Source organism: Salmo trutta, chromosome 35 (genome assembly GCF_901001165.1).
Source record: "Salmo trutta chromosome 35, fSalTru1.1, whole genome shotgun sequence".
Taxonomy (NCBI): domain Eukaryota; kingdom Metazoa; phylum Chordata; class Actinopteri; order Salmoniformes; family Salmonidae; genus Salmo; species Salmo trutta.
The window spans coordinates 30,298,858-30,322,114 of NC_042991.1; the positions used below are offsets into that span (position 1 = coordinate 30,298,858).

A 23,257-nucleotide genomic window follows, 5' to 3' on the forward strand; every position below is an offset into this window, starting at 1 on the left:
AAATATATATGAATGAGTGATGGTATAGAACGGCATAGACAAGATGCAGTGGATGGTATAGAGTACAGTATATACATATGAGATGAGTAATGTAGGATATGTAAACATATAAAAGTGGCATTTATTAAAGTGGCTAGTGATACATTACATCAAGATGCAGTAGATGGTATAGAGTACAGTATATACATATGAGATGAGTAATGTAGGGTATGTAAACATATAAAAGTGTCATTGTTTAAAGTGGCTAGTGATACATTACATCAAGATGGCAAGATGCAGTAGATGGTATAGAGTACAGTATGTACATATCAGATGAGTAATGTAGGGTATGTAAACATTATATGAAATGGCATTGTTTAAAGTGGCTAGTGATACATTTATTACATCCATTTTTCCATTATTAAAGTGGCTGGAGTTGAGTTAGTATGTTGGCAGCAGCCACTTTATACCGCTTTAAATGGCCATCTTATAGATTTTATGTATTTCCATAAAATCCTAAATATAATTTTTTCCTCAAAACTAAAGGTTGTAAAAGTATGCTAGACATTTATAGAATAAATCATACCTTGTTTGATGTTTCTGTGAAAAACATTGAATTAGTTATTGATTTATACCGCTTTTAATGGCATTTTATAGATTTTATGTATTTCTATCAAATCAAAACTGTAATGTTTACTCAAAACAAAAAGGTTGTAAAATTATGCTAGACATTTATAGAATAAATCATACCTAGTTTGATTCTTCTGTCAAAATCTGTGAAAAGGTTATTGATTTATATAGCTTTAAATGACATTTTATAGATTTTATGTATTTCTATCAAATCAGAACTAGAATGTTTACTCAAATAAAATGTTGTAAAAGTTTACTAGACATTTATAGAATAAATCATACCTAGTTTTATGTTTCTGTGACAAACTTTGAATTAGTTATTGATTTATACCGCTTTTAATGGCATTCTATAGATTTTATGTATTTTTATCAAATCAAAGCTGGAATTTGTATTCAAAACAAAGGTTGTAAAAGTATGCTAGACATTTATATAATAAATCATACCAGATATTCTGCCAAATGTGGTAAAGTATAAACTGGGTGAGGTCGAGCCCTGAATGCTGATTGGCTGACAGCTGTGGTATATCAGACCGTATACCATGGGAATGACAAAGCATTTATTTTTACTGCTCTAATTACATTGGTAACCTGTTTATAATAGCAATAAGGCACCTCAGGCGTTTGTGGTATATGGCCAACTCCGCTTTGCGTCGTGCTATGAACAGCCCTTAGCCGTGGTATATTGGCCATATACCACATCCCGTCGTGCATTATTGCTTAATTGTAACAACTTCATTAACTGAGATAAAGGCTTGCATCCCAAGTTGAACCCTATTGTGGGCTCTGGTCAAAAGCAGTGCACTATATAGGGCATAGGGCTCAGATCAAAAGTTGTGCACTGTATAGGGAATAAGGTGACATTTTGGATACAACCAAGGTATGGCAGAGAGAATGTTATCTATCATACATCCAGATGTTACAACGTTTCAGTGAATAGTTTTGACCTTGGTTGCTATACTTGGACCATTTTATATTGAAAAGTATATTTGTTCTGTAATACAAAGTAAACGATGACAAAAGACATGAAAAACAAATGATGTTGTTGTTCTCAGAATAGCCTTTATTCACTTTACAAATAGGTTTCCACCAAACAGTTCCCAGTTGATCCTATTAATTTAGGCCTAAATACAAATAATCTGTGAATTGTCAATGATATGGTGCCCTACATGTTCAATGAGTGCCCCGAGTCCACAATCTATGTGTTTCAGACAACTTAGCATTTTTTTGTTCTTCCCAATTTTCCCCCAAAGTATTGAATAAACAGGTAAGGGACAGTAATGGTAGGTGTAGTATACTATATGGTTAGGGTTTGAGTTAGTTACTATAGGCAGATGTGCAATATGCCATGGCAGTTTTTTGTTCACTTCTTGGCCACTAAAGCAGTGTTTTCCAACCCTGGTCCTCCAGGATCCCCAACAGTACACAGGTTTATTGTAACCATGGACAAGAACACCTGATTAATTTGTAAACTAATCATCAAGCCCTCAATGAGTGTGATGAGGTGTGTTTGTCCAGGGCTACAACTAAACTGTGTACTTTTGGGGGTCCTGGAGGAGCAGGGTTGGGCAACACTGCACTAAGGTATGGCTAGGGGAGTACCCCCGATATCACACGACTGATAGTACAGAGAGATGCCAGGTGACGCCACCGCTGACTCATATACTAGTTGTTGACACAGTCCCTTGGCCAGACTAAGATTACAATGACACTACAGGGTATAACTTAAGGTGAGCATATTGACTGGAATGGGTTACTTTTCACCATGGTTACACATGCTGATTGACGTGCTTTTTGGAATGCAGTTTTGAGATGGCAGAGGCATGTGTGTGCGTGTTTGTGTGGGTGTGCGAGAGAGGGGAGTGTGTGTGGGTGTGCGAGAGAGGGGAGTGTGTGTGTGTGTGTGTGTGTGTGTGTGTGTGTCAGGAGGCTATTTGAGGTCATGACTATAGAAAGACCCTGGAAAGCCAGTGTGGTCACTCCCCCGCAGCAAGGAGTCCGCTTTCCAGCCAATGACTTGGCAATGTTGTTGTGGCCATAGAAATAGAAAGACCCATTATGGCCTCATTGACTTGAATGGGGACATCCTTCTAGGAATTGTATTTCTATGGTTGTGGCAATGTTCTACTTTGGCTATAGTGATGGCAATAGGTGATGTTCTGTGGCTGGATCGAGGCATAGATCGAGGCATTGTTGAAACTGGGCTGTCATGAAAAAAGACAAGATTTATAATTGGCACTAAATGTATGGTTGAATGAACAATTGTCTACGTTATTGATAGAAGGTATATATGAGACAGGTAGTTGCTATGTTCCAAAGACAGACACTGCACTCTAGTGGACAAATTTAAACAAAACATTTGGACACTGGTAAGATCTTCAGCACTCACAAAAAAATACAGTATAATAATCAGGATCAAAATAAAAATCAATAAAGCACTTTCTGGAAATCTACGAAGGCATCATTCATAAATTAATATAGAGTCAAAGTCTATGTAAAGCAAAAACTAAAAGTGAATTATCACAATGTGACAATGAGTGTTGGCAAGGCCTCCAGATGATGATGCTACCACTAGATCGTTTTCAGGCTCATCCCAGATCTGTTTATGCTGTTTGGCATGACAATGACCAGAAGAGTGGGCAAGACAGCATAAACAGATCTGGGACCAGGCTTGTAGTTAGTATCATCATTATGAACCCCCAGGCTAGGGGAAACTGTAATACTGATAGCTGCTTTTTGCAGCCTTTGACAGTTCAAAATAATACCATGGCTGGTAACATGACTGCCCAAACCCACCAAAAGGAGTCATCTGAGTAAGATAAAGTGTCAACAGAGTGGGTGGGTTTGGACACTGAAATGATCTACCTCTGTCCCATGGTCGAGTCAGCGTTGTAAATCATATGACTGGGTTCGAAAGCTGGGTCTCCAGCGCACCACAAGACTGTGTTAGCCCTTTGAGCCAAAACCTAGGCATTCGTTTTGGGGAGCTGACACAAGTCTTCCGGTCTCAGGCAAGTCACAAATAGTGGATTTCATGATATATGGGACTCGCGCCCTCTCTCTTTCATTATCATATTACATCGTTTACAGTTAGTTATTTTTCATTGCCCCAAGGGACTCCATCCCTAGAGGGGGAAAATAGGAGGGGAAGAGGACATTAACAAGCAATTGGTGTCAGAGTCGCACTTTAGGACTAGTGTGTGTACCATTGGAGAGGGGACTGCGGGGTGGACAGGACAGGAAAGAAGGAGAAGGCTACACACATATTCCTGGCCCTCCGTCAGACAGAACCATTTAAAAAGACAAACTCCTCCTGAAGCCTGAGCCCCTGTTAGCCAGGTAACCCAAAACCAGAGTAGGAGAGTCAGTGTGGGATATGGGGGAGAGGAACAATGTGGCTCTTTGTGTGGAGCCGAGCAGAGAAAACAAACCGTTTCCCCAGGAAAGAGATCAGGTTCAGGCTCCATTGGAGAAGACCACACAAGGCTGATGATCGTAGCCTAGCAGCCTACCATCTAGTGGAGTGTAGAGCCCATGACTATGGCTGAGGATTTTATCTGGGAACTGGGCTGAGTGGGCTCTTTGGGCTGGCTTCATAAGCTCCTGGACTATGGGAGAGATCAGCGATGGAATTGTCTGTCCCTTGGGAAGGTCCAGAAATGCCACATAAAGGTACATACAGCGTGCATACACACACACACACACACACACACACACACACACACACACACACACACACACACACACACACACACACACACACACACACACACATACACACACTCTTGTGCTGTGAATGTACTGGAAGTCCACATTGAACTCTTGGACTGCTTCTCCCATTGGGCTGCTTCCTTGATTGGCACCTCGTGGTCAAAAGGGTGGGGTTGATCTCCCAGGTGGCTGACTGGCTGAGTAATGGGTTGGAGGGAGGGCGTTGGTGCTGGTGATGTACCCAAGAGGGCGGGGCACTGCATCTGCCACCGCTATACAGTGAGCCTGTTCATCACATACAGAGAGAGAGAAACGGAGAGAAACGGAGAGAGAAAGGGAGAGAGAGGGAGGGAGGGATGAGAGCGAGAAAGATGTCAATTTCAGTTCCATTTACATCCATATTACAGTCTTAGATCTGCCGTCTATCAATCCTCCCTTCCTTAATCCACCCAGTCACTGTGAGAATGAGGTTTAGGGCACTATCAAACCAAGAACATCTGTGCTGAACACATGCACACACACACATACATATATGCACAGACACACACCACACACACACAAACAGCTCTGTTTTCGTGAATTTTCAGGACTTTCTGGGGAGTAAAAATGCACAGGCGGACAAGAGCACACACACACATGCACACGCACACGTACGAGGGGCCAAGAAGCCAATGCTCTCCGTACTCCCTAACTCTACTCCCTGTGACCCTCTCTGTTTTAGTTTCAAACGCTCTGCAAAAACCAATGTGGAGGGATCCATTTCCGCATGGCAATAAAATAGCCCAAATAAAGGCAGGGAAAACAGACGAAACCGGCCTATTTCCTGAGGTGAAATCCTCCAATCCTCCAGTTGGCCTGTTGATTCTGTCAGAGCTAAAATACTTCAATGTTTTTTTAAGAAGACTTTTAGCAGTGAACACAATGGAACTAGATAACCATATTCCCCTCGGCGCTGAGAGGTGCTAAACTAAAATCAGTCGACTATGAACGCAGCCCAGCTCCCATTACACACGGGCACGCGCGTGCACGTATGTACACACACACACACAGACACACACACACCGGCTCCCCTTACATAGAACACCAAGCAATAAATCCGTCTGCGCAATGCTGGCAACACACTGTGATTTTCATATGTATTGGTTACTAAGGGGACCGGCGGACCGCGCAAAACCACAACAAATGACAAAGGGTGAAGCAGGGACATCGTTCTCTGCAAAAGCAAATCGTTTAATACTTCTGGCATGTCGCTGTTAGGAGTATACGTTAAACCAGTTAAAACCAGTTATGGGGTTATGTATCACTCTCTGCCAATAGCCATCTTTTATTAAGATGACCCTTGACCTTTCGAGGTTTTTGATATGCGATGGGAAAAGGGAGTAAGTAGAGGTAACTGGAAATGAAAACCTTTTCTGTCATCATGTGTACATTAAGCCCAGGATGTATAACTGAAACATGAGCACATAATCACACACAGCTCTGGGTGGCAACAGGACCATTTGAATGAACAATCTGGAAAGGGGAAACCGGAGAACAATCTGATTGGTCGAAAGTAAGGAGGGTTCCAATCTGATTGGTCGTTAGGGTTGTTACTGTAATGTACTGTATGTCTTCCATAGAACATCTGGTTCACAGGAAGAAGAAGAAGAAGCTGTGAGGAGAGAGAAGGAAATGGCAGATGAGAGGAGAGGAGAAGAGGAGAGGAGGGAAGAGAAGAGGAGAGAAGAGAAGAGAGGAGGAGAGGGGAGATGAGAGAAGAGAAGAGAGGAGAGGAGAGGAGAGGAGAGGAGAGAGAAGATGAGAGAATGCTACTTAATGAGAGGAGAAGATTCCACACCACTAGACCGAGAGCCGGGGCCTGGGCCAGTCATTATGATGACACACGGAACCGGATCTCTCCGGTTCTACTGCTCCATTTTTTGAAGCCCCAGAGCTCTATCACTGAGGGCTGGCTCTCATATTCACAGCACACAAACACACACAAATCCACAGCGCCGCCAAGTCTGACGATCGCCACCGTCTCCACGACAACACCAGAAAGACGGCTGGGGCAGAAGAGTGGAGGCTCATACGAGAAAATAATATCACAGCGTGGTGTGTTTGGTGAGCAGCTGACCAGTGGACCTCACTCACAGACACACACACACACACACACACACACACACACACAACACACACACACACACACACACACACACACACACACACACACACACACACACACACAATCACAGACACACACACTCACAGACACACACACATACTTTCTCACCAGACCTGGGTTCAGAACGGATTTGAATACAGCACTGTTTTATTGAACTTGCCCGGTGCAATGGAGACAATGGATTAGTACCAAAAGCACACACACACACACACACACACACACACACACACACACACACACACACGGGTCACACAATATGCGCATGGCCACTAAACAGAATGGCGCCAAAGAGAGAGAATTTCAGTAACCTGGCACTCCTCACTACTCTAGGGTTACAGCTAGGCCAGAGGAAGGGACAGACAGATAGACAGACAGACAGCTCTAGGGTTACAGCTAGGCTAGAGGAAGGGGCAGACAGACAGCTCTAGGGTTACAGCTAGGCCAGAGGAAGGGACAGACAGACAGACAGCTCTAGGGTTACAGCTAGGCCAGAGGAAGGGGCAGACAGACAGACAGTTCTAGGGTTATAGCTAGGCCAGAGGAAGGGGCAGACAGACAGACAGCTCTAGGGTTACAGCTAGGCCAGAGGAAGGGGCAGACAGACAGACAGTTCTAGGGTTATAGCTAGGCCAGAGGAAGGGGCAGACAGACAGCTCTAGGGTTACAGCTAGGCCAGAGGAAGGGACAGACAGACAGACAGCTCTAGGGTTACAGCTAGGCCAGAGGAAGGGGCAGACAGACAGACAGACAGACAGACAGACAGACAGACAGACAGACAGACAGACAGACAGACAGACAGACAGACAGCTCTAGGGTTATAGCTAGGCCAGAGGAAGGGACAGACAGACAGACAGACAGCTCTAGGGTTACAGCTAGGCCAGAGGAAGGGGCAGACAGACAGACAGACAGACAGACAGACAGACAGACAGACAGACAGACATAGGGTTATAGCTAGGCCAGAGGAAGGGACAGACAGACAGACAGACAGACAGACAGCTCTAGGGTTATAGCTAGGCCAGAGGAAGGGACAGACAGACAGACAGCTCTAGGGTTACAGCTAGGCCAGAGGAAGGGGCAGACAGACAGACAGCTCTAGGGTTATAGCTAGGCCAGAGGAAGGGACAGACAGACAGACAGACAGTTCTAGGGTTATAGCTAGGCCAGAGGAAGGGACAGACAGACAGACAGACAGACAGACAGACAGTTCTAGGGTTACAGCTAGGCCAGAGGAAGGGGCAGACAGACAGCTCTAGGGTTACAGCTAGGCCAGAGAAAGGGGCAGACAGACAGACAGCTCTAGGGTTATAGCTAGGCCAGAGGAAAGGGCAGACAGACAGACAGCTCTAGGGTTACAGCTAGGCCAGAGGAAGGGGCAGACAGACAGACAGCTCTAGGGTTACAGCTAGGCCAGAGGAAGGGGCAGACAGGCAGACAGACAGACAGTTCTAGGGTTATAGCTAGGCCAGAGGAAGGGACAGACAGACAGACAGACAGACAGACAGACAGACAGACAGACAGACAGACAGACAGACAGACAGTTCTAGGGTTTTAGCTAGGCCAGAGGAAGGGGCAGAGCAGAGAGAAAGTGAGAATCACTTTGAAAAGGCATCGCCTCATCAGGCAGGGCCTGTTACAGTGACAGTGCTTTATTTGGATGTTGGCTTGTTTCCTACGGGGTTCTGTGTGTGTGTGTGTGTGTGTGTGTGTGTGTGTGTTGTGCCTTCTAATCTTATTTCATCTTTATGGAAGTTCCTTTACCTCATTTTCACATCTTCTGTCTTTCTCATTCAGATTCCTCTCTAGGTATGCTAACATCTCCATTGCGTTACAGTGTCCCAAAAACCTGTTGTAACAAGAGACACCTACCTCCCTTCCCTACTTGATCTGATCTCGGATGCGGAGGCACCGTCTCTTCAGAGCAGGCTCCATGTCCCCAGGCTCAGCCACACTCGGTGGGCATAGTTGAACACCCTTGTCCCTAAGCTTGGGCAGGAGGAGAGTGGTGGGGGCACCACCCGTTCTGGTGGGTGTAAGGTTGGGGGTGGGCAGGGCATAGGCATGGTCCTCATCTGGGACGTGGGGATCCTCGGAGTCGCCAGCGGCTGAGGGCCCCTCTGATTGGCTGGTAGGGAGGGAAGGAACCTGGCCCTGGTCCCGCTCCTGGACCTGGCCATTGGAGCAGCTGTTCTCTTTGACTGCCTCCAGCTCACTGAGGGCGGAGTCAGGGCCAAGAGGTGGGGCCTCTCTCTGAGACTGGGAGGAGTCTGGGTTGGGAGGAGGGTCGGGGGATGATGACGGTGTTGTTTGGTTGGGGACGTCCGGGGGCGTTGAGGGGGTGGCGGTATCGCAGGAAGGGCTGCTGCATTCCCCTCTGGGAGTTGGTGGGGTGTCTGAGGGGGGTCGTATGTTAGGGCACTGGGGGTAGGCAGTGTTGTGCAGAGGAGGGGGTGACTGGGTTAGTGGAGGGGTGGGTTTGATAATGTCATGGTGGTGGTTGTGGTGGTCCACTCTGGTATCCACCAGCCTGGTGCCATGCCCCACTCCGGGCTCACCCGAACCCGACAGGTCCACCACTCCGTGGGGGTTGGGCTCCAGCTTGACCGGGGTCCTCTGGAGCACTCTCTGGATGACCTGCCTCTCTGGCTGCTGCTGCTGGCCCAGCTTAAAGTCTGACAGCCCCTCAATCACTGAGGTGGAAGATGGGGAAGCATCGTAGCGAGCCCTGGGGGAGGACGCTGCACTGTGGGGGGTCGACATGGGTGACTGAGCCTGCCTCTCCGACTTCACCCAATCTATGATGTCCCTTCTGGGGTGGTCTGAGGGCGAGGGGAGACCCTGGTTGGTGGTTCTACCCAATCTGTTGGCTGCCAAGCTCCCGGGAGAAGGCAAATTGACACCCCTGGAGCGTCCCCCCTCTATCCCCTCCGGCACAGGCTGGATGACCCCACTGTGGGGGACACCTAGGGCTTCTGGAGGAGCAGATTTAGGGGGTATGGGTATGGGGATAGGGATGGGAATGGGGACTGGGATTGGTACAATGATGGGGTAGGGCACCAGGACCGTGGGCTGGGGGAAGAAGGGGCCTAAGGATGGCCATCCCCCGAAGTTCATCATAGGGAGCATGGGCACGGGGCCACGGAGCCCCATCATGTTGATAGGGGGGGAGTGCAAGCCTGGGAAGTAGGCCCCCGAGTAGGGGTGTATTCCGGGTGGGTTCATGGAGGTGGCCGATGGGGGCTGGAGGTGGGGTTGGTGGGGGTGATGGGGTGAGTGAGGGGGAGGCTGGTGCATGGGGCTGGAAGGGGGGCCGGTGTGGCCCCTGGGGGCATTGGCCAGGGGGCTCTTCAGGCCCTGGGCATGGAGAGGGGGCCGGATGAAGGGCAGCGGGATCTGAGGCATGGCCTTGTGGTGCTCCATGGGCGGGTGAGGAGGGGCGGGGGCAGGGTGGTGGCTCGCTACCTGCACGGTTGGTGGCAGGACGTGCCTCTCCAGGTGCCTCAGTCCTGAAATGTTAACCTTCAATGACGAAGATGACGCCTCGGATGGAGACACAGTCCTTGGTGCCGCTGTACCATTGATCGGCGTCTGTCCTTTGGGCGACCTGGTCCTCCCCCTCAGGTCCCCAGCGTCGCTGCTCCACGATTCAGGGGTCAGGAGCTTCTGGTTCTGGACCCCTCCGGTGGACTCGGGTCTCCCCTCCTGGGCTGGTCTTCCTGGGCTGGAGCTGGTGAGAGTGGCCCTGGCCTCTCTGTAGAACACATCCATCTTGTACTGGTTCAGACACTTGGTGCTGCAAAACTGGAGCCGCTCCTCACCGGTGCCAAAGTCCAGGTACTCTTTGGTGTGGCGGACGTGCTTGCACCAGTTGCACACCTGCGGTACAGGCGAGAGAGACTGTGAAGTGTTACTTAAGTGACATGTGAAAAGGAAAAAGCAAATGACTGGTGTCTATATGTAGTAGAGATGGTAATATAAAATATGGAATATTCTATATGACAGTATGGTGAAATGTTGCTTTATTCATATTGGGACAAATTCCCCATGTAAATCAATCTCCCCCGTTCAGCATGTGTAAATGTCATGACCAAATCATATTAAATTGATTGTGTTATTTTGAGCTGATTTGGGCATGAATTAAAAGATTAAATTACATAGCTAATGTTGCTAATTGTTGGCAAGGTAAGGAAACAAATATGGAAATACTGTATGTAACATCCCTGAACTATCCCTTTAAAGGGCGGTTTCACAGACCCAGAGTTAAGCCTAGTCGTAGACTAAAAAGCAAACTCAATAGAGAATCTCCATCAATAATTATTTTTAGTCTAGGACTAGGCTTAATCTGTATCCTAGAAACTGTCCCTGAACCTGTGTCCTGGAAACTGCCCCTTAATCTGTGTCCTGGAAACTGCCCCTTAATCTGTGTCCTAGAAACTGTCCCTTAATATGTGTCCTGGAAACTGCCCCTTAATCTGTGTCCTGGAAACTGTCCCCTAATCTGTGTCCTAGAAACTGTCCCTTAATCTGTGTCCTGGAAACTGCCCCTTAATCTGTGTCCTAGAAACTGCCCCTTAATCTGTGTCCTGGAAACTGCCCCTTAATCTGTGTCCTGGAAACTGTCCCTTAATCTGTGTCCTGGAAACTGCCCCTTGATCTCTGTTTTAGAAACTGTCCCCTAATCTGTGTCCTGGAAACTGCCCCTTAATCTGTGTCCTGGAAACTGCCCCTTAATCTGTGTTTTAGGAACTGTCCCTTAATCTGTGTCCTGGAAACTGCCCCTCAATCTGTGTCCTGGAAACTGCCCCTTAATCTGTGTCCTGGAAACTGCCCCTTAACATGTGTCCTGGAAACTGCCCTTTAATCTGTGTCCTGGAAACTGCCCCTTAATCTGTGTCCTGGAAACTGCCCCTTAATCTGTGTCCTGGAAACTGTCCCTTAACCTGTGTCCTGGAAACTGTCCCCTAATCTGTGTCCTGGAAACTGTCCCTTAATCTGTGTCCTGGAAACTGTCCCTTAATCTGTGTCCTGGAAACTGTCCCTTAATCTGTGTCCTGGAAACTGTCCCTTAATCTGTGTCCTGGAAACTGCCCCCTAATCTGTGTCCTGGAAACTGTCCCTTAATCTGTGTCCTGGAAACTGTCCCTTAATCTGTGTCCTGGAAACTGTCCCTTAACCTGTGTCCTGGAAACTGCCCCTTAACCTGTGTCCTGGAAACTGCCCCTTTATCTGTGTATTAGGAACTGTCCCCTAATCTGTGTCCTAGAAACTGTCCCCTAATCTGTGTTTTAGGAACTGTCCCCTAATCTGTGTCCTGGAAACTGCCCCTACATGTTTTGATGTAGCTCTCAAAGACAAACATGCATTAATGCATAACTAGTTTTTGAGCTAAGATATTTACAAAATATATATTTCTACGAAGTGGATTGTGTTTTGTTCTTACTCTGGCACCTCCACTGTTCATCTTCAGCACCAGCCGTGGTGAGTCATCGGCATGGGTGTGTTGGGGGGACCTCTCCCCTCCATGGAGGTCCTCATCCCGGGCCTGACGGAGGGGGGCAAAGCTGCATCATTATACACTTAAAACAAACTATCAAGAGCTGGGTCATGTTCATTAGGCACCAAACGAAACCAAAAAATCTGGGAGGGACTAGCTGGATTTGTCCAATAACAAAACATTAATTTTCGATCTCTCTTGCAAAACATTGTGTGCCCTAACGAACAAGACACTGGATTGTGTTAAAGCTGTAGAGCCTGGATTCAGTAGTATCCACTATGGGATTTAAGCATCAAGTGTTGATGAAGTAGCAGTTGCTTTAAATCATCAAGGCTCCCGTGGTTGGTCATTAAAACAAACTTACATAACCAATCCCAAAATAACCACTGCACAATTTGCCTTGTCATAGGGGTTCAAAGTAACAGAGTACATTGACCTATGGGCTTTGAGGTCACTGAAACAAAGGGACCGTTTTTTAAAATGTTTTGGTAACATTTTGGAATGTTTTGGTAAGATAAAGTAGATGACAAGCCTGAACCCTCATTTTATTCTCAATGGTCCCTTCTTTGTGACCCATTGAGTCGTGTCGAGTTACGAAACATGAAGCAGCTGCAGGTAAGGTATGCACTGAAAGTGGACACCTCACCCCAGGCCCTCTGCCCTTCTCCCTCCAAGTAACAAGCAGGGACAAGCCAAAGGCCACAGTTCCATCCCCACTTCCAGCAACTAGAGCGTTTGTTGCAGCCAGGCAGGTAGGCAGCAGACGACTCCCCCTCCTCCTCCTTCACCCTTTCCCCCCCTGTCTGTTGTCGTGTGAATAAAACCTAGTCCGGCAAAACAACAGGAACGGTGAAAGGGGATAGCCTTGCCTGACACCCCCGCGCCTCTAAGAGAGGGTATCCATGTCTTGGATGGAGGGTGAAAAATTGTGGTAATGTGTATAGGAGTGGAGTTGTGTATAGGCACTGCTTCCCTGTTGCTTCCCGGTCCTCCGAACCCAAGCCGCATTATGACTGGCCCTTCCTCCATTAAGCCGTAACTGATACTAAGTGTCCTCTGCAAACTTTGACCCCTTCCCACCCTCAAAACACTGGCCTGTCTATAAAAAAACACAGCGTGTGTGTGCGTGCGTGCATCATTTTCTCCATCTGAACTGCTGCAGTTGACAAGTCAGTTTTGTCTGACCTAAAATTGTCCCATTGATTCCAAGTTGAAATAAGGTTGAACCAAGGTTGAATCCCTCACCTTGTTGCGTTTGAAGTAGGCCCGTCGGCAGGCGGCGAAGCACTTCTCACTACAGAAGCTCTTCAGTTCGGTGCCCATACAGAGAGAGTAGCGTTTCACCCCGTCCTTCTGACACCACACACACACTATCTGCACATTCTGCACATCTTCCACTGCGGACAGAGCCAAAGGGGAGAGGAATCAACACCAACATGTGAAGTGTGTTTGATGTTGAAGATGAGCATTTAAGGAGCTTGTGAGTGTTGAAGAACCGTAGGCTACATATGGTAGTGATGATGATGATGCTGATGCTGATAACAGGGGTGATTTAGTGAACCACACCTGTGTGATGAGGAACCTTGCCTGAGACCTGAAGACTTGTTTTAGCTTCCTGAATAATGTCTAGACTTTAGCTAGGCAGGCTAAAACACTTTTGTGACGTGCAGGAGACCTGGGTTCTAACCCAGTTGGTCACACAAAGGGTGTGTGTTTGCATATGCTCAGTAGATGTGTGTGTGTGTGTGTGTGTGTGTGTGTGTGTGTGTGTGTGTGTGTGTGTGTGTGTGTGTGTGTGTGTGTGTGTGTGTGTGTGTGAGAGAGAGATTTGTTCAGGCCTGTCCCTACCTGCAGATGGCTTTATAAGCGGGACAATTACGGGGGCACTCTTTTGCTCCTTAGGGCTGGTCAGAGAGGAGGAACCGGGGGAGGAAGAGGGGACTCTGGAGGATTCTCTCTCTCCACTCCTCATGGCCAGTGTCACAGGGCTGTCTAGGCTCTTGGATTTGGGCACCGAGTTTTCTGGAAGGCACAGGATATCTAGGGTCACTTCAGAGTGAATTTATGTTCTTAACATACACAGAAAGTCATGTAAAGTGGCAACAAAAATGGAATCAGAATTCAGTCAGTTTCTCTTGGCACCACTTCCACTCCACACACACAATTTAAATACAGATATAGATTTAGCCTAAAGGGCGTGGACAGAAAACAATGACACTGAAAAATGTAGAAAGATAATACTCCATCTACACAGGTTTACTGTAATGATAGTAAGTGAAACATAAGAAGGGTGAAGTAATATGTCTGGATTGAACAACCTATATGTTCTGTTACTGGGTTACCTGTGAATACCGTCTGACCTCTGTTAAGTATGTTACCTGTATTGTACAGATGCCCAGCAGGAAGCAAATGTTCAGTAGGCAGTAAACGTTTAGAAAGGGAGTAAAACAAGGATACTACCTGAACAAATTACCTTGGGTCGTGTTCAGTAGGCAGGAATCGTTTTGAAAAAGGAGGTACTACCTGAACTTGTCCAATTAAAACACAGATTTCCACTCTCTATTGCAAAGCGTTTTACTACGGTGGGGCCTAGTGAACAGGGCCCTGGTCTTCCCTCACCTTTAAGAACTGAAACGTGCTGCTGGCGTCTCTCACGGTTGGGGTAGTTCCTTATCTCGGTGGCCTCGGAGTCTCTGAGCTCCAACTTGTCATAGCCGTACCAGCCTAGGAGCTCATTCATGGTGCTCTCTGCAAACGTCTAAAAGGAAAAATGGAAAATAAATCACTGAGCAACATTATAGGTTATGTCAGTCAGGGGACATGGCGGGAGACGGGACAACCAAGCCACTGCTTACCTACGCTAAGTCAATGGGAAGTTCAGTTGTGAGTGACCTTACATCCGAGGTTTGTTAGTGGAACTTTTTATCCCACTCTTTAAATGTAACCAGAGCTTCCAGTCCCGAATCAATGTGCTGATTCTTTAGACTTCCAGACCAGCCCTGACTGGATGAAATGAGCAAGGGAACCCAGAGGAGTACAGTATGACTATTTTTCCATGATGTATTGCAGTTTGTTTACTCTTTCTAAATTGGAGACGGAAAAGTTTTCCAACCTAATACCAGTGTAAAATATATGAATCATTCTTTGTTTAGCTCTTTTAATTGGGGAAAAAAGAGACAGACAAAATAAAGAAGAAGAGTTCTCAGCAGATGTGTTGTGAAGTGAACATCCTGGCTTTTTTAAAATTCCGACCATATGAAAGAAAACAACACAAAGGTCTCTCTCTCTTTTCATCCGCCCACCTCTTCTCCTCTGTGGCTTTGGGGCGAGTGGGGATTGGAGCAGAAATCCGATCTGGACACCTTACACCACCGCTAGGTCCCACGGTTCTCGGAAATGCCCTGCTCCTCTCCCAAGTGTCCAGCACTACCCAGTCCCTCCCTCCCCTGCTCCTCTCCCAAGTGTCCAGCACTACCAAGTCCCTCCCTCCCCTGCTCCTCTCCCAAGGGTCCAGCACTACCAAGTCCCTCCCTCCCCTGCTCCTCTCCCAAGTGTCCAGCACTACCAAGTCCCTCCCTCCCATGCTCTCCCAAGTGTCCAGCACTTCCAAATCCCTCCCTCCCCTGCTCCTCTCCCAAGTGTCCAGCACTACCCAGTCCCTCCCTCCCCTGCTCCTCTCCCAAGTGTCCAGCACTACCCAGTCCCTCCCTCCCCTGCTCCTCTCCCAAGGGTCCAGCACTACCCAGTCCCTCCCTCCCCTGCTCCTCTCCCAAGTGTCCAGCACTACCCAGTCCCTCTTTGTGTGTCCCCTCCCTCCCCTGCCCTCGCCTCCCTCTGCCTCTCCCCTTGCCCCCTCCACCCCGGCACCTTCCAGCCCTGATACCCGACACTGCACTCCCTCTCGGGTTTCAGCCTTTTCCAGCGTGGACAGTCTGCCTGTTGTAGTGTTACACCAGGGCTGTAGTACTGACTACACATTCTTCCCTCTGCTTTCCTCACTCTGACAGGGCCTCAAAGAAAAGGAATTGTGTGTGTCCCCAAGTGTGTGTGTGTGTCTATGCGGGTGTGTTTGTGTGTACGTAGAGGTATCATATCCAGCTAAATATGCCTAACGATGAATAAAGTCAGGTATCTGGTGTCCGCGCTGTGCTACGGTCTGGCATGGAAGGAGTGGGTTTGACTGTGGTATTGAAATAGATCCCTTGACTAAGACAACACTGGACTGGACCGGAGCGGAGCAGCCCGCAGACAGACAGACAGATCCTGAAATCACAGTCTATGTGTCTGTCTGTCTTTCTGACTGTGTGTGTTTGTCTGTCTCTCTGACTGTGTGTGTCTGTCTGTGTGTGTGTATCTGTTTGTCTGTCTCTCTGACTGTGTGTGGTGTCTGTCTGTCTGTCTGTCTGTCTGTCTGTCTGTCTGTCTGTCTGTCTGTCTGTCTCTCTCTCTCTCTCTCTCTCTCTCTCTCTCTCTCTGATCTGTGTGAGAGTTCAATTTTGTTTGTCTGTCCATCTGTCTTTCTTTATCTACCCTTCTCTATTTCATAATCACACACTTCTACCACTGACCTTCAGGCCCAACAGCCCCAGTTCATTACCGCGGTCACCCAAGGCCTGTTTTGTAGATCCACGTGGCTCCCTGTAAGTCTGAGAATCACAAAGTATTACTCTGCCTGTGCTGCCTGCATCCCGTGGGACTAGCCTCTACATCAACGGTTCCATCAGGGCATGTCCTCCAGTATCACATTGAATTCAGTGTTGTTTTGTCTCACTATTTTCTCATTAGGGAGAGACAGGCATTTTTTCTTTCTCTTCCCTGTGCTTTACTTCCCACAATGTTGTTATTGTTTCTTATTGGCAGTTCAGACAAACATTTGCTTTGTGAGAGTGACAAGCCAAATCCCAAACCACAGAAAGAACCCTGACCAAAGGCAACAACGCAGGGCCGACCCCCAGATCCAGCTCAGATCCAGGCCGGGCTGACTTACATCAAGCACAGATAGCATTTAGCATGTTTTCATTCAAATGAGTTGCAATTCTACACCACTCCCTGGATATCAAAAGCTACCATCCAAACCACTTACGCAAAAAGAGCACATTTCCTCTCACAAAACAAGCCGATTTTTTTACATTTAATTTAATGTTGAATTCACGTTAGTTGACATCTCAACCAAATGTAAATCAAAACTAGACTTTGAACTGCCATCTGTGCCTAGTGGCCAATGTCAGAACTCATAAAACTGAAGGCAGACAAACTGTGGGCTTGTAGCCTAGCCTACTACAAGGCTTGTACTCTAGCAGTAGGGCTGAAACCAATACCATCATATTCAATTTGGTTTTGAATTGGAATAACCAAATCAAACAGTAGACATAGTTTCCATGAAACTGATTCTGAGTCACTTTCCAAGGGCACAATTCCTACGGTTACCTGTTTAGGATAGGCCCGACTGATCCTTCACCCTAGCGGATATTCTCAAGTGATGTGACTATGTATGTTCGTATGTTCGTTCGAATGTATTTATTTTTTATAACGTTACATTGTTGTAAACATGTAGGCTTAGCCTACTACAACAAGTGCGCGCACATCCGAAGCGGGGAAGAAGTGAAGTGTTCTTGCGGTTTGGTGGTGACGCACATCTGGAACACCGCTGGACTTTGCTGTGCGAGGCTACGGATGGACTGACATGGCGTCCCTACAGAAGGGCTACCTACCATTCAGTGGACACGACATCAACTATTGGATAACATAACAGTCACACTTTTTCATTCCCTCAGAAAAGTATATTTCCCGACAGTCGGTTTATTATGTTCAAGGCCAGGTAATATAATATCACCATATGGGAATAATGTTATGTTACACAATTGTTTTATCCCTTTTATTTCGGAAGTATTCAATAATATAACGGCATTAAATTATAAGCAAATGTAATTGTTTCAATGGGAACAAATCGAAGTTTTCATGGCGTCTGTGAATGTCTCCAACTGTGTGATTTGTGCGCACGGAGCTCTCTCCCAACGTCTCAAAAGTCTCAATCTGCACTTTTATTTTTATCTCACCTTTATTTAACTAGGCAAGTCAGTTAAGAACAAATTATAATTTACAATGATGGCCTACCAAAAGGCCTCCTGCGGGGACGGGGGCTGGGATTAAAAATCCAAATAAATTAAGTAAAAATATAGGACAAAACACACATAACGACAAGAGAGACAACACAACACTACATAAAAAGCCACCTAAGACAACAACATAGCATGGCATGACTTAAGACTATTCACAAACAGAACACTGCTAAAAAAATAGCCAAAAAACGAATTTCCCCTTACCTTCATCTCTTGGTTGATCTCTCTCTTGACGGGGTGCGCGGGTTTCCTACTGCGTTTATTTTCCGGCGGTCTCCCTTTCTCCATCTCTGGCATAGTTCTGACTGGCTCCGTGTCACTTCTTTGGCGTGCGACTGATAGAGCGCGTCACTCCGGGGCTAGTCAAGGCTAGTCAAGGTGCGGCGACAGAGAGCGAAAGCTGTCACTCTCGGTGACAGCGGCTGTCATTCCCAGACGTCTGCGTCGGTCATCTGGGGGCTCCTTCCACTGACTCTCCACTGAGCATGGGTGCTGTGGGCTGCTGCTGCCGCCCTACCGCCGCCGACGAACAATCCCCTCTCTCTAAATCCCAGAGAGCAGGGAGGGGCCTCCGCGCTGTAACCCAACACCTGGCGCCCACCCCTCCCGAATCTCAACAGATACATTTCTTGAGGAATGCCAGGACTGTTTTATCTGCGGGGAACACAGAACCAACACTGTCTATGATATTCCAGGATTTAAATAAAAGAGATGAAAATCCCGCGTGGGTAAACGATACCACCGTAGAATGTTTTGGGGTTTCTCAAATTACATCTGTTTGATCAGAGCGAGAGGAACACAAAGTCTTCAAATCAAATTGTATTTGGCACATGCGCTGAATACAACAGGTGTAGACCTTACTGTGAAATGCTTACTTACAAGCCCCTAACCAACAATGCAGTTGAAGAAATAGAGTTAAGAAAATATTTACTAAATAAACTAAAGTAAAAAATTGTAAATAAATAAAAAAGAAACACAAGAAAATTACATAACAATAAAGAGGAAATTTGTAACATGACTATGCATAGATAATAAACAGCAAGTAGCAGTAGTATAAAAATGCAAATAGTCTGGGTGGCCATTTGATTAATTGTTCAGCAGTCTATTATCTAATTATGGGATATCCAAGGCCTGAGGTCATCTGCCTTTGGCTTAAGGGGCAGGAACCTGGACTTTACCAAATAAATCAGAAATACAAACATTGTCATCCTACAAGAAACACGGTATAGAGGAGATGGACCCACTGGTTGCCCTCTATGTTACAGAGAGCTGGTAGTCCCATCCACCACACTACCAGGTGTGAAACAGGGAAAGGACTCAGGGGGTAAACTAATTTGGTATAGAGCAGACCAAACTCACTCTATTAAATTAATCAAAACAGGAACATTTCACATTTGGCTAGAAATTAAAAAGGAAATTATCTCAACAGAGAAAAATGTCTTCCTGTGCTACCTATATCCCCCCACTAGAATCTCCATACTTAAACAATGACAGCTTCTCCATCCTGGAGGGGGAAATTAATCATTTCCAGGCCAAGTACATGTACTAGTCTGTGGTGACATAAATTCCAGAACTGGAAAAGAACCTGACACCCTCAGCACACAGGGGAACAAACACCTACCTGGTGGTGACAGCCTTCCCTCCCCCATATTCCCCCTAGGCACAATTACGACAACAAAACCAACAAAAACGGGTCACAAATTCTGCAGTTCTGTCGCACACTGGGTATGTACATAGTCAATGGTAGGCGTCGAGGGGACGCTTACGGTAGGTACACCTATAGTGTCACATCCTGACCAGTAAAAGTGGTTGTTTGTTAATGTAGTTTGGTCAGGGCGTGGCAGGGGGTGTTTGTTTAGTGTGTTTCGGGGTTTTTGGTTGATGTTCTATGTTTTCTATTTCTATGTGGTTTTTCTAGTTTTTCTATTTCTATGTTGGGGTTTTGGAACGACTTCCAATTAGAGGCAGCTGGTTGTTGTTGCCTGTAATTGGAGGCCATATTTAAGTGGGTTAGTTTTCTCTTGTGTTTGTGGGTGGTTGTTTCCGTGTATCGTCTGAGCACCTCACAGGACTGTTTTTCGTCGTTTGTTTGTGTAACGCTTGGACGTCGTGGATGTGGAGTCAGGCGCAGGAGGCAGAAAAATGTTTGGTACAATACTTCTTTAATAAGTACCACAAAAGAGAATATGCCCAAAACAACAGGGTGTAACAAAACCCAAAGTCCAAAACACGATCCACTACACAAACACAGTGAAACTGAACGTAACAAGCCCGCACACAGAACAGGTGGGGAGGCGGGCTTAAATAACACCACTAATTACCTAACTGAACACAGGTGCAACTAATAAAGACATAACCAACACAAAAAGGAAAAGGGGATCGGTGGCAGCTAGTAGGCCGGTGACGACGACCGCCGAGCACCACCCGAACAGGGAGAGGAGCCACCCTCGGTAGGAGTCGTGACAGTACACCCCCCCCCTGAAGCGCGGCTCCCGCAGCGCGCCGACACCAGCCTCGGGGTCGACCCGGAGGGCGAGGCGCAGGGCGATCTGGATGGAGGCGATGGAAATCCTCTAACAGTGATGGATCCAGTATGTCCCCCACCGGCACCCAGCACCTCTCCTCCGGACCGTACCCCTCCCAGTCCACAAGGTACTGCAGGCCCCCCACCCGGCGTCTTGAGTCCAGAATGGTGCGTACTGTAAACGCCGGGGACCCCTCAATGTCCAGAGGGGGCGGAGGGACCTCCGGCACCTCACCGTTGTCATTACGTTGCCCTCTCTCTGGGTACAGAGAACACAGTTGAACCCCCTCCCTCTGCACCAGGCCTTTTCTATGCACCATCCCCGACCTCTATACTTCTGACACTGCTGTGGTGAGAGGGGTCGTAAAATTCCAAAGGAGAATGTCCTGCCTCATGGCCCAGTTTTGAGACAGAGAGAGGTTTCATAGAGAGACAAAGGAATTCTTCCAACTCACAGAATTGGGGAACAGAACAACATTTATGTTCTGGAGAAGGTATAAAAGGTCGGTGAAGAATCCAGCTACGAACTGGTCTGCTTGGTAAAATTTTGTGATACTCATTAGAGACAATATTGCCATATTACCATAATAATGTTTATATAATAGCCTCAGCTATGAGACTTACATCTAAATGGCTGTATACAATGATTTAATAAGATTAAAGCTATTTGGAATATGTTGAGAGGCTATGTACTGATGTTAACGTGATAGAATTGTATTTCTGTATAAAGCTTAACTCAGTCATCGGCACGCCCCCAGGGACACAGACAGGACAAGGCGTCATGTGACAGGCTTTTTCTGTCATTCCGAATAAAACCCCCACCCAGGGTTTCTTTCACCAGACCAGCTTACCTCAGAAGAGAGAGTCAAGGTTTGACCATGCATTCCTCTACTGAAGTTTAAGCATACCACGTGGTTAAACTTTTAGACTATCGATACCGACAGAATAATAACAAGTCTTTGATATTAATTAATAGTCTGCAGCTGGAAATTCGATATCATCGAACGTGAATACTGACGAAACATCCATTCTATAATGACATTAATGAATGTCGCTTTGAAAGACCCATTCTAACCGAGAGAGAGAGAACGCGGACAAAAACTCTCCAACAGGACAAAAACTCTCCAACAATGATCCCGACGACAGACTGAGCGTAAATATATATTGATTTTTGCAATTGTTCCGAAATGAGTGAGTGTTCATGTGCAAAGGATTAGCATATCAATTGTTAATATTTATCAACTCTGTTGTGCTTCTCCGCTACCCCCAACCCCTTGTTTGTTTAACAAGCCGCCATGCCGGTTTAGCCCACTAGGGCACATTACTCTACCAATTCTTTGTGACGATAACTACTGTTTGTATGCTTTCTGTGAATTACTTTGTTTAGTAAATAAATTATTTTAAGACAGTTGATGTATGGATGACTTAGTGAAGACTGGGTTCGTGCAGATACAACAATTCACGACGTTTGGAATGAGACTGGAAGAGGTAAAATACACCATTTAAACCAGAAGATAATCGGTCAGATACTATAATATAATATATAATGTTATAATATAGGAAAGTTATATTAGGAAAATTATAACTTTGTAATCTGAATATTTTCCTTGGTGCCCCGATCTCCTTGTTAATTACAGTTAAACGATTAATCAGTTTAATCGCGTAATAATAATTACAGGGAGTTATTTGATAAATTTGTCTTCAGTTTAATGGTGCCCAAAGACACGACACCATTTTGTAGGGGACCAGCTACCACCGGCCTGAGGAGAGACACATGAAACGAGGGGTTAATACAATAATAAGAAGGGAGTTTTAATCTATAACACACCTCGTTTATTCTCCTCAAGACTTTGAAGGGAAGTACACGCTGCGGACCCAGCTTCCTGCAGGGCAAGCGGAGGGGCAGGTTTCGGGTCGAGAGCCAGACCCTGTCCTCCGGTGCGAATACGGGGGCCTCACTGCGGTGGCGGTCAGCGCTCTTCTTCTGCCGTCCTTCTGCTTGCTTCAGGGATTCCTCGACAGCCTTCCAGGTTTCCTTGGAGCGCTGCACCCAATCCTCCACCGCAGGAGCCTTGGTCTGACTCTGATGCCATGGTGCCAGGACCGGCTAGTAGCCTGACACACACTGGAAAGGCGACATGTTAGTGGATGAGTGGCGGAGTGAGTTTTACGCCAGCTCAGCCCATGGTAAGTACCTAGACTACTCACCTGGCCGGTCCTGGCAGTACGACCGCAGAAACCTACCCACCTCCTGGTTCACTCTCTCCACCTGCCCATTGCTCTCGGGGTGATAACCGGAGGTCAAGCTGACCGAGACCCCCAGTCGCTCCATAAATGCCCTCCATACACGGGACGTGAACTGGGGACCCCGATCAGAGACGATGTCCTCCTGCACCCCGTAATGCCGGAAGACATGGGTGAATAGAACCTCCGCAGTCTGTAGGGCCGTAGGGAGACCGGGCAGTGGGAGGAGACGGCAGGACTTAGAAAACCGATCCACAACTACCAGAACCGTGGTATTCCCCTGAGACGGGGGGAAGATCAGTAAGAAAGTCCACCGACAGGTGAGACCACGGCCTTTGTGGAACGGGGAGGGGTTGTAACTTCCCTCTAGGAAGGTGCCTAGGAGCCTTGCTCTGGGC

At 47.0% G+C, this 23,257-nt stretch overlaps 1 protein-coding gene across 1 annotated transcript; it reads right to left on the reverse strand.

Annotated features, from left to right (window-relative positions):
• Nucleotides 1-1,646: 1,646 nt before the first annotated feature.
• Nucleotides 1,647-18,615, reverse strand: LOC115175054 (sine oculis-binding protein homolog). Its single transcript, XM_029734207.1, has 7 exons — nucleotides 18,296-18,615; nucleotides 14,592-14,730; nucleotides 13,821-13,994; nucleotides 13,218-13,369; nucleotides 11,919-12,020; nucleotides 8,348-10,375; nucleotides 1,647-4,602 (listed from the first exon to the last, which is right to left on the reverse strand). Exons 1-6 carry the CDS (start codon nucleotides 18,386-18,388, stop codon nucleotides 8,357-8,359), a joined length of 2,679 nt encoding a protein of 892 aa, XP_029590067.1. The 5' UTR covers nucleotides 18,389-18,615; the 3' UTR covers nucleotides 1,647-4,602; nucleotides 8,348-8,356.
• Nucleotides 18,616-23,257: the final 4,642 nt, after the last annotated feature.